The sequence below is a fragment of the Sorex araneus genome, chromosome 5 (genome assembly GCF_027595985.1).
Source record: "Sorex araneus isolate mSorAra2 chromosome 5, mSorAra2.pri, whole genome shotgun sequence".
NCBI lineage: Eukaryota > Metazoa > Chordata > Mammalia > Eulipotyphla > Soricidae > Sorex > Sorex araneus.
The window spans coordinates 47852630-47865130 of record NC_073306.1 but is presented as its reverse complement, the minus strand read 5'-3'; the positions used below and the strand labels follow the sequence as shown (position 1 = coordinate 47865130).

The 12501-nt window shown below is 42.5% G+C and overlaps 1 protein-coding gene across 1 annotated transcript in view; it reads left to right on the top strand.

Moving 5' to 3' along the window:
* WDTC1 (WD and tetratricopeptide repeats 1) overlaps positions 1 to 12501 on the top strand; it is a 64192-nt gene that overhangs the window by 17913 nt on the left and 33778 nt on the right. Inside the window, exons 2-3 of the mRNA XM_004603488.2 lie at positions 3844 to 3990; positions 5998 to 6081. Of these exons, the coding sequence (XP_004603545.1) occupies positions 3943 to 3990; positions 5998 to 6081 (132 nt within the window). The 5' untranslated portion in view covers positions 3844 to 3942. The remainder of the gene's footprint in view (positions 1 to 3843; positions 3991 to 5997; positions 6082 to 12501) is intronic.

Genomic DNA, 12501 nt, shown 5'->3' with positions numbered 1-12501 from the left:
GGAGTGATCCTTTGCACAGAACCAGGTGTAAACCCTGAGTACCACCAGGTGTGGCCCCCAAACAAAACAAACCAAAAAATATTCACGGTGTCCATGGGGATACTGCTGCCACTACCACATACTCAGTTTATACCACGGCTACCCTGAACCTCGATGACCAGGGTCACCCCTTGCCTCCAGGTTAGTCTCTCCATAATCTTCTGATTCTTTCATCAGAGTATCTCAGTAAAAGCCAGAGATTGTCTAGTTCAACATTTTAATACTGAAGGTCATATGGGTCCCCAGGATATTCAGGTTCCGGGGGGCGCAGTAAGACCACCGTCTTAAACCAGTAAGAGAAGCCACAGGAAGGGAACAAGGTTGAAAGGGGCCATGCACAGTTGGAAAAATGAGGAACCCTGGTCTAGGAGGTATAACCTGGACCATATGCAATACTGTGGCCATGAGTGAGCCCCCTAAGGAGAAGGTTAGTCTCCACTGTTCTCCTTTCGTGCTGGGGGTTCTTTCTTCTCCCCCAGTCTCCTTAGAGGGGGAATTCTCGAATGCTGAGCTGCCAGAAAATTCTACAAATTCCACATCTCTGATCTCAAGTCTAAAAGTAGCTCATTAATCACTCTCAGATCAGCTTTTTTTGGGCTATGTGATTCAGTGACTGCCCAGTAAAGAATCTCACCTGGGTTTGGGTGATATTTGTATTGTAAACTACATGAAAACAGGAAAGCAAGTGAAGTTCAGGGAATTCATTTACTTAAAATGGGGCCAGAGGGTCACAGTCCAATGCTGGTTCAAAACCAATCCCCTGCATCCCATATGTTTCACCAAGTGTTGCCAGGAGTAATTCCTGAGTATAGAGCCAGGAGTAACACCTGAGCATTGCCAGGTGTGGCCCCCAAACCAAAAAAAAAAAAAGTAAAAGAGTGGACGCAAGGATCTTTATTGACGTAACAGAACTGATCTTATTACTATTATTGTTTTGGTTTGGTTTTTGGTCCACACCTGGCAGTACTCTGGAAACTCTTATGAGGAGCTTGGAGAACCATATGTGGTGCTGAGGATCCAATGCCGATTGACTACATGCAAGTGTCTTACCCACTATATCATTTCTTTGGACACTTCGTACAATACCCATTTTCTTAGGCATTCTTTCAGTTATAATTAGTCTTCCTCTTTATTCTTGGTAATCGTGACAGAAATTTCTGTTGTTTCAGTGGTCAGAATCCTCTGACCATTATATCCAAAGCATAACTATAAAATAATTCCAGGCCAGTCAACATTTCACTTATGTCAGTTTGTTCAAATTCACCTTTTTTGTTTTGTGGTACTAGATACCAAACCCAGGGACTCACTTAGTCCAGGCATGCACTCTACAGCCATATCCCTAGCTCAAATTCTTCTTTTGTTATTATTTTGGGGTCACACCCAACAGTGCTTGGGACTGCTTCCAGTTCAGTGCTCAGGGATCATGCCATGCCAGAGAGCTGACTGAGGGTTCCTTCAAGAAAAGCCTGTTCATTTCTTTGTCCCATTTTTTGATGGGGTTGGATGTTTTCTTCTTGTAGAGCTCAACCAGTGCTTTATATACCATTGATATCAACCCCTTATCTGATGGGTATTGTGTAAATATCCTTTCCCATTCTGTGGATAGTCTTTGTATTCTGGTCACTGTATCTCTTGCGGTGCAGAAGCTTTTTAGTTTAATGTAGTCCCATTTGTTGATCTCTGTTTTTACTAGATTGCTTAGTTCCGGTGAAGGGATGGGTTCCCAAACTTTGTATGAGGGAAGTATAAGCACAAAAGTGTATAAATCTGTAACTGTACCCTCACGGTGATTCTCTAATTAAAAATAAATAAATAAATAAATAAATAAATAAATAAATAAATAAATAAATAAAAAGAAAAGCCTGTGCTCCAGCATGTGCTCCTTGCCCAACTTCATATGTATATGTATATATGTGTGTGTGTGTGTGTGTGTGTGTGTGTGTGTATATATATATATATATATATATATTGCATCACACCCAGCAGTGCTCAGGGGTTACTCCTGGCTTTGCATTCAAGAATTACTCCAGGAAGTGCTCAGGGGACCATATGGGATGCTGGGAGTCTAACCCAGGTCGGCTGTGTGCAAGGAAAACGCCCTGTCCGCTGTGCTATCACTCCAGCCCCAAATTAATATTTTTTTCACTTGATAGCCATAGCCCCCTGTGGAAAAGCCATCATGAAATTGTAGTTGTTTTAGGATTGGCATCCCTGAATGTTCTTGGTGCCACAGGTTTTATAATTTTAAGTAGTGCTCGATATCAGTGTCCGTATTTCCAGGGCAAACTCAGCTGCAATGCTAGATGGCTTCTACATTATGGGGAGCTTTTGCACTTTTAAGATACTATGATCCCCAAATAAATGGAGGCGTAAGCCACAAAGAACTTGAGCAGATTGAAACATAACAAGGCAGTAAGTTTTTTTGTTGTTCAACTATGCTGTCTGTAATAACATTGTTTATAATTAGTTCCTTCCCTTGTTAAGTGACAAAGGAAAGTCTGGGTATCACAGATGAGGTGGATAAGATATGATTTCAGGAGGCTGTGCTAGTGATCTGCAGGAGACCAGCTGATGGAAAACCAGGGGCAGAAGATTTCAAAGTGCCCTTGAAGGTCTTGCTGTGAGTTTCAGAGGCTTGATAGGAAGACCACCTGGTAGGCCCTGACAGCTGTCGTCAGGGCACAAAAGGCGTCACAGGGAAGAAAGATTTGACATCCTGTGGGTTCCAGAGGTAGAACCAGAACTAAAATGTTCTGGAACTGGAGAGGTATAAAAGTGGGTAGGACTCTTGCCTTCACGAAGCCAACCCTGGTTTGATCCCTGGCACTCTATCTGGTCCCCCACGCTCGCCAGGAGTAATTTCAGGAGTAAGCACAGAGCCAGGAGTAAACCCTGAGCATCACCAGGTGTGACTCAAAAATCTTAAAAAAATAATAATAAAATAAGAAATAAAAAGAGGCAGAACTTTCTTTTTAAACTTACCGATTTGGGGGCAGGAGAGATAGTAGAGTGGGTAAAGTGCTTGCCTTGCATGCAGTCAACCTGGGTTCAATCTTTGGCATTTCTTATGATCCCCCAAGCCCACCAAGAGTGATCCCCGAGTACAGAGCTATGAGTAACCTCTGACCACTGTCAGTTGTGGCTCGAAAATTAAACAACAAACCCAAAACCTTACTGATTTGGGCAGGGCTTAAACCAACTCAGGTTCATTCCCAGCACCATGCTTAGTCCCCATATCACTGAAGTAAGTGATCCCTGAACATTGCCTGTGCTACTCCAAAAAGAAAATACTCACTGATTTGGGGGCTATGCATTTAACTGAGTGGTAGTGAGTTAAAAAACCCAATAGAGGTCTGAGGTTCAGTTCCTGGGCATCACATGTTTCCTGAGCACAGAGCCAGAAATAGCCCCCCCAACCCCCAGCACAACTGGTGTGAACCAAGCAGCCCTCCCCTCAAAGTTCCAGGCTATTCGTATGATGCTAAGCAAGGGAACTGGTCTCTTCCTTGATGTGTGCTTTGTTCTTAACTTTCAGAATATGCTTCCTTCTTCCTTCACGTTCATATTCACTGCCTTTCCATATTCTGATGAAGCATCCGTAACCACTTCCTGGACTGTGAGTCATTGTCTCTGTCCCCAGCCCCCAGCCCATTCCACAGGTTCTGCAGGGAGCAAGGCCAGCCCATCATGTCATTAATCACTGGCAACAGCCATTTCACTGGGCAGACTCATGAACTATGGAATCAGGGCTCTGAAGCTACCTTATTCTATCCACTAAGGTTTGATATTTCTCCCCCTCCCCAGGTAATTAAATGTGTGTCTTGTGGACCTGGGCTTGGCTGGAATGCTCAAGGTTCCTGAAGATCCTTCTATAGCTTCCTTCTGTTGACCCATTAAGAGAAGATGGCAAAAGTCAACATAACGAGAGACCTCATCCATAGGCAGATCAAGGTAAGGAGTCAAACCTCTGAGCTGGAGCATGAGGTTCTTTCCTCCCCAGATTCACTTTACAATGGAAGGAACTTGATCCAAGGAAAGCACCTTACCCACCTTTCCAACCCAAATATGGCAACATTTACTATTTCTTTTTTTCAGTATATTTTTGCAGTTTGACAACTTTGTAATTATGTATTTCTATGATTATCTAATCTCTGCCAAGTATAGTGCAAGCTCTGCAGGCCAGTTTCTTGTTGTGAGGTCTAGGATCAATGATTTTGCCTAAAGTCATAGCTAATTAGTGGCAGAACTAAAGTCAGTCTCTTTGTGTGTGTCGGGGGGGGGGGGGGGGGAGGGGACTATACTTGGCTATGTTCAGAGGCTACCCCTGGCTCTGCACTCAGGAATTACTCCTGGTGGTGCTCAGGGGACCCTATGGGATGCCAGGATTGAACCCAGTCTGCCACATGCAAGGAAATGCTCTCCATGCTGTACTAACTCTCCAGCCCTAAAGTCACTAGCTCATGACTCCTATTTTCTTTTATGTAAGAACATAGAATTCACGGAGACTTATGTCCAAGGCCCTTGTACCCAGGCTTCTGAGATTAATAGAGGCTGGTGAGGTAAATCAGTATGGATGCGTGTGCATGCACATCTGGACCTGGGTGGTGAGGAGGTGGGATGAAGGCATGCACAGTACTTGTGTGCTTGGAAAAGGCTTCTGAGGAAGAAAATAGAGCTGCTTCATTTTGCTCCAGCTACAAAGTTGTACATATATAATGACCAAAACTTGTACCTGCTCTCTGCAATTTGTCCATAGAAAACACTGATACTATGAGAAGCAAGGATGATGACATTCAAGTTTATTTAGCAAAGTAGCCCAAGCTTTTTAAGGGGAAACCTTTAATAAAGGAGCACAGGACTTTAATGCTAGATATTTGACCAAATCATAATGTTTGTATAGCAAGAATCCTAAGTAAGAATTTAAGCTTGTCACACCTCCAATTAACTACCTATAAAACTTTGGTTATTTTTCCTCCAGTGCTTTAGTTTCCTGTTGTTAAATGATAATGTTGCCTGCAGACTGATAGAAACTGAAAAAAAATGATAAAACTCTTTTAAAAAGTTAAGTGTTTAAAAAAAATATGATTAAAAAATATTTTAAAGGGTTGAAGAAGTTTGACAGACTGAAGCACAGGCTTTGCATGCAGGAGGCCTGTAATGATACCCCCAGCATTACATGATCTCCTTGGCGTTGTTGGGAGTGATCCTGAACACAGTGCTGGGAGAAGTCCTCCAAGGACACAATGGGAATAACCCCCAAGCACAAGCAGGTGTGGCCCAAAAACTTAAAAAAAAATAATTTTAATATGATAAATGCTAAATGTCTATGTTCACCGTGAAGGAGGATTGAGAGTATGTCTTTATACGAGCCATGTGTGTGATGTATATTTTCTCCCTGCATCCCTAATTTTTTGGGGAATCTTGTTCATTTGAGGATTTGGGTTTTTAGGTTTTTGTTTTTGTTTCAGGACCACATATAGTAGTGCTCAGGGGACCATACCCCGTGTTAGCAAGCAAACTGGGATCAGCTGCATGCCAGTGAATCACCTTACCTGTTGTACTGTCTCTCCAGATCCCGTTCATGGGTTTTTATTATTTTGTCACACTCATAAAGCCTAATAAAATCATAGAGTTGGAGGGACCGTGCAAGTTTTTAATCATTAATCCCCCGCAACATGTGTCCTAAAGATGATGCCCACCTTTCCAACCCAAATATGGCAACATTTACTATTTCTTTTTCCAGTATATTTTTGCAGTTTGACAACTTTGTAATTAATTATGTATTTCTATAATTATCTAAACTCCACCAAGTATAGTGCAAGCTCCTACAGGCCAATTTTTTTTTGTCATTATTTCTAACTCCTGTGGCACTCAGCATAATGCTGTCTATACAATAGGCATATTGTAAGTAACTAACACTGAATCAAGTCAGTTGAACTCATTTGTTCTGTCCTCTAGGAACAGGGTGCCCTGAGCTTTGAACGGCGCTACCATGTCACTGACCCCTTTATTCGGCGACTGGGCCTAGAAGCAGAGCTGCAGGTAAGAAGAGACCAGAATGCCGCTAGCTAGATGCACATGGCTGGCTCTCCATTCTCTGCTTTCAGAGAATCCTCTAGGCCATTACTCAAGGCATAAACAAGGTTTTTTTCTACAGATCTTTCCTGAAAGTTACCTCTTTCAGCTATGCCTCCTTCCAACCTATTTCTCCTGTTTGGTAACTTTTTTGCAGAGTAGACTGAGATGCTTTTGTTTGTTTTCACAAGGCCTGGATACCAAGAACAAAATGATGTTAAGGCACACTGTTTTAGGTTGCACTGCCCTAGGGCAAAATAAAAGAGAACTGGATTGGACATTCTGAGTTTGGAATCCTGTTGGATAGCTTTGTGGACATGTCAGCAGTTGATATTACTAATCAAGAGAGAACTCTGATTAATTTTATTTATTTTCATTAAGTTGCTCACAATAATGGATTACATTCACTATTTCAATACCAGTCCCACCAATATTACTAAACCTTCACACCACCATTATTTTAAATTTTCCTGCCACCACTCAAACCTGCTGAAAAGGCATATACTAGATAATTTATTTTGTATTGCTTATTATGAATAGCATAAGATGTCGCATGGCCACTCTTGCGGCCACCTGCCCCTGGAATTCTAAAATTTTAGATAATTAGGGTCTGGAGAAATCTCTGCTCGGTTCCAAGATTCCTTTGTGTCTCTGGATCATGGCCATTAAGGAGCTCAGCAGCTGGAAGCAGTTTGTGGGCTGTCCCACAGGGACATGGAGATGAGAAGGACCCGCCCATCCCCTATCCCTTAGGCCTGGTGTTTGCTGTTACTGCTCCCACCTATCTGGGCTTCTCATTGGGTTCTGGAAGTTGGCAGCCACAGGGATTCCTAGGGCGCGGATGGAGGGACAACACCTGCTCCCCTCTGAGGCACCCCGGTGAAATCGGCCTGGCTCAAAGTCCAGAGGCATCTCTGCAGTGAGCTGCTCAGTTCCGAGTTTCTTTTGTGTGTCCAATGCTCAGTTTTTAGAAGTTGAATAGAAGCAATGGACATAAAACAGTTAACCAAGAAAGAGTAGTCATGAGGCGGAAAGAACAAAACCAGAAAAGTGTAAAAGCCAGGTAATGAAAATTTTACAGAAAGGATTGGTCAGTTTTACTCAGTGCTTCTGAGAATAAGTGTGAGGACAGTACAATGACTGCTGTTGGGTCAGGGGATGGGAATAAGACATTAGATTGAAGCTACTGAAGAGTGAAATGGTATGAGGAAGTGACAGTAGCAAAAGTGTGAGTGACTCTCTGCAAAGGAGATGGGAATTCATGCATATATGTATGCATTTCAAAAGTGATGGAACGTATTTGTTTAAAAATTTCCTCACAGGTGAATGGAAAGGTAGAATGTTAAGTAGTTTAAAAGGTAAACTATGGGGCTGGAGTGATAGCACAGCAGGTAGGACGTTTGCTTGTACGTGGCCGACCTGGGTTCGATTCCCAGCATCCCATATGGTCCCTCGAGCACCGCCAGGAGTAATTCCTGAGTGCATGAGCCAGGAGTAACCCCTGTGCATCGCCAGGTGTGACCCAAAAAGCCAAAAAAATGGTAAACTACTAAAGATAACCATCTTGGCTTGCTCTTCAGGCCCATGCTCTCCCCTGAACACATATTTAGCTTGCTTGTCTCTGTGTTTCTTTGCTTGCTTAGTTCCACTCTGGAGAATCCTGTGTTTTCTCTCAAACATGTACTTCTCCCTTTCTCTCCCCTCACATCTTTCTAAGTTTGTTCCAACATGAAGTTCTTGATTCACACACACACACACAAAAAAAAAAAAGATAAAATAATCTTCTCTTGTCTCTAAATCTGCTCTTCACCTCTTCAGGCCAGTACTCTGATTTCACAGAATCACCAAGCATCTCTCTTCTAACTTCTAATGACTTTCACCAATAGGAAATCATTTCAGAATATTGAAGAAAGAATGACATCTTTTTTTAATTTCCCTCATTTCCTTATTGGTCATTAAAATTTTTTTTCTTGTTTTGGGGGCCACTTTAGTGAGCTATTCCTAGATCTGTGCTCAAGAGTGACCACTGGAATGCCTAGGAGGACCCTATGTAGTTTTGGGGGCATTTGAATTAGGATTGCAGCTGACATTGCCACATGTAAGGCAAGCACCTTATTTCTTGTACTATCTGTCTGACCCTGCACCACTTTAATTTTGTTGGGGTTTTCCCCCCTAGCTATATTAATGAATATAGCAACTTTTTTAAATGGTTTACAAAGGAAGATGAGAAATGGGCAAGAGTTAGAGAGGGCTTTCAGATCAGAGGAAGAATTTGTATGAGTAGGAAGAAATATTAGACCTTGTCTATATGTTGGTGAGAGGGGAAGGCATTGCTTATATTGGAAAAAGAATAACTAAAGGAGAAAATTCCTGGGGAAGGCTGAAAGGGATGAGATTCAGAGTTTGAGTAAAGAGCATGGCCTTTGACTAAAGCAAAAACATTTCTTTTTGTTTGTTTGTTTTGGTTTTGCTTTTTTTCGGGGGACATACCCAGGAGTGTTCACGACTTAACTCCTAGCTTTGTGGGGTGCCAGGGATTGAACCTGAGTCAGCAGTGTGTAACTCAGGTGCCCTACTATAGCTCTGGCCCTCAAACCAAAGACACTTCTATCATCTATCATTCTTATAGTGAATAGTGGGTCTGGAATAAGGAAGAAAGTAAAAACCAGTTAGGACTAGAGGATGTCTCTATGGGCTGGAGTACGTGCTTTGCATATGGAAGACCTGAGTTCAATCCTCAGCACATGGCACCTCAAGTACCACCAAGAGTGACCCCCCACCACCACTACACACACACATACACACGTACCCCACAGCACTAGTGTGTGTGGCCCTCAAACAAAATTAACAGACCTTATTAATACTCAAAATGTAGTCTGTAGATCCCTAGAAATTGCCACCACCTTGTTATGGCTATTCATGAAATCAAAGGCTTTTACAGGGCCAGAGTGATTGTATAGTGATAGTATACTATAGATACTATAGGCCTTGCACATGACTGATTTAGGTTCAATCCCCAGCACCCCATATAGTACCCTGAGCCCTGCCAGGAATGATCCATGAGTGCATAGCCAGGAATAAGCCAGGAGTAAGTCCAGAATACTGCCAAGGATGCACCTTACCCCCCTCAAAAAAAAGCCCCAAAGTTGCTTTTATAATAATCCTAAATATTGGCCAAATATTTCAATTTTATTTTTATAAAGTTCACTTGTATCTCTTGTCATCCCATCGATCTTTGATTTGCTCGAGTGGGTGCCAGTAACATCTTCATTTGTCCCTGTCACGTGCTAGTGTAGCCCAATGGATTTTTATAAAGTTATTCACAATAATTTATTATATTTGATATTTCAACACTAGTCCCACCACCATTACACTTTTCCACCACTACCCAAGCCTGCCCCAAAGGCAGATGCTAAATAATTTATTTTGTATTGCTTGTTATGAATCACTGTATCACTGCCATCCTGTTGTTCATAGATTTGCTCGAGTGGGCACCAGTAACGGCTCCATTGTGAGATTTATTGTTACTGTTTTTGGCATATCGAATACGCCACAGGTAGCTTGCCAGGCTTATTATGAATAATCAACTAAAAAAGGTCCAAAAAGATTTTCTTAGAGGAAAGTGTGTGAAAATTGTTGTATCTCACCTTGTAGCCATTAATCCCCTGTATAAGAGCTCACTAACATGTTGTTACAGGTTGAGCCTTGTGCGCTAATGTATATATATATATATATATATTTGGTTTTGGGGTCACACCCGGCGATGCACAGGGGTTACTCCTGGCTCTTGATTCAGGAATTACCCCTGGCGGTGCTCAGGGGACCATATGGGATGCTGGGATTAGAACCCAGGTCGGCCGCGTGCAAGGCAAATGCCCTACCCGCTGTGCTATCGCTCCAGCCCCTATATTTATATTTTTTTAATTTTTTTTTTTAATCAAGGTTTGTTGCCTTCTGCCTTACATCCCATCAAATGTGGTATGCTACTCTCTCATCAGTGGTGTAGAGTGTGAGGTATTGCTCCAGGATTCTAATTAAATAGGGTGCTAGAGGTAGAGTTAAACTTTTTTTTTTTATCTTCAGAGAGTTAAACTTTTAACTGGATGGTGATTTAGGGGTCCAGAGGCATCTCTGCAGAGTGTTGCTCTCTTCTGAGATTTATTTGTAAGTCTCTGAATCAAGGCCGTTAATGAGCTGAGATGGTGCCAAGAGGCAGTTCATGGGTGTGACTGCCAGAGACCCAGAAGTACAGGGGAATGGGAAGTATAGGGAAATGGGAGGAGGGGACCCATTCCTGACTCTGAGAGCCTGAAGGTTTCAGTCACAAAACCTGCATACCTGAGTTTTTCAGTAGATTCATTTTCATGAGTGAGGGGCTTGTCCCGAACCTGTGAAGATCAACGATAAAGCACAGCAATGATTGGGTCCTCTGGAAGTTTGTGGCTGCTTGGATTCTGTTGGTCAGGGAAAGACACACCCGGGCCCCCCCCCCCCCCCCCCCGAGGTACCCAGATGAAGTCAGCCTGGCATGAGGTGAGAGGACATCTCTATAGGATGTTGCTCTCTTTAGAGATTTATTTGTGAGTCAGTTTGCCAGAATTTAAAAAAATTTTCAAAGAGAAAACCTGGGGACATTGATGGTGTGAAATGTACACTGGTAAAGGGACAGGTGTTGGAACATTATATGACTGAAACCCAATTGTGAACAACTTTATTTAAAAATAATAATAATAAATTTAAAATTAAAAAAAGAAAATCATTGAGTAAAACTGTCTCTGTAGCACAAATCAAGGCAATAACAAACTACCATCGAATAAAATTGTCACCTTCTACATGTGTAGTGACCTTAAAATGCCATTGGTGTGAAGCATTAAAAATGACCAGTTTTACTAAATTTTAGCTTTAAAATAAGTCTTTAATAATCTGTGCAGTGAGAGAGAAAGTAGCCATAATGTGCTACTGTTATATACTGAAGTATGTTTGTTTTAAGAAAAACTACTTGTGGAGTTGCAACAGCTCAACTAATTGACTTTTTTTAAATGAAGCATTGTCTGGGAAAACTGGTTAGTCATGTGTGAGTGTTTATCAGATATTTTCTGAAAAATTAATAAAGTGAGGGGTCAGGTATGTTGCTTAGCTCAGTGGAAGAGCATCTGCTCTTCCATATGTGTGAGGCTGCAAGGTTATTTTGGGGGGTGTTGATTGTTTTTGTTTGGGGGCCACACCTGGTAGTGCTCAGGGATCACTCCTGGCAGACTCAGGGGACCATATGGGATGCTAGGTATCAAATCTGGGTCAGCTGCATGCATGCAAGGCAGGCACCCTACTTGCTGTACTATCTCTCCAGCCCCATGAGGCTGCAGGTTTCATCCCTGGCACCAGAACACCAAAGGAATGTTGTGTGTGTGGGGGGGGGGGTTGATTAATAATAAATGAAGTGGGCTGTGATTTCAGGAAAAACGCTGGCAGTATTTGTTGCCAAGACTTTTAAACGAGGATCGGGGTAGGGAAGAATTTAGTTAAACCTATTTCCCACCTGAGCTGGATAGCTTGCCAGGGCTTTAAAGCTTTTTTTGATGTGACCTTTGGTGACATATCAAGAAATGATGTCAGCACTGGTCGGGGATCACTTGGCGTAAACGCATCTGCTTTGCAAGTCGGATGGTTACTCTAAGCCCTAGTGCCACCCCAGCAGGTCTCCTATCCAAAGTGTCTCTCGAAGCTGCCACTCCATGCACTGTGGTGCAGAATCAGATCTTCACTACATCACTTCTTTGACCTGGAAGTTTGAATGGACGACAGTTAATGCCTCTTCCCTCCTCCCACCTTCTTTGTGGCTGTTGATGCTCACTTAGGGGCAGGTCATTTTTTTAAATAGAAATGAACTCTGGGGGCCGGAGCGATAGCACAGCAGGTAGGGCGTTTGCCTTGCACGCGGCCGACCCCGGTTCGATCCCCGGCATCCCATATGGTCCCCCAAACACTGCCAGGAGTAATTCCTGAGTGCATGAGCCAGGAGTAACCCCTGAGCATCGCTGGGTGTGACCCAAAAAGCAAAAGAAAGAAAGAAAGAAAGAAAGAAAGAAAGAGAGAGAGAGAGAGAGAGAGAGAGAGAGAGAGAAAGAGAGAAAGAGAGAAAGAGAGAAAGAGAGAGAGAAAGAAAGAAAGAAAGAAAGAAAGAAAGAAAGAAAGAAAGAAAGAAAGAAAGAAAGAAAGAAAGAAAGAAAGAAAGAAAGAAAGAAAGAAAGAAACTCTGTGTTTGTTTATTTTTGGTTTTGTGACCATCCCTGTAGTGCTCAAGGGTAATCTGCAGTTCAGTGCTGAGGAACCATGTGGTACCAGCATCAAATTGGGGCCTCCTGCATGCGAAGAATATTTTTTGGTTGG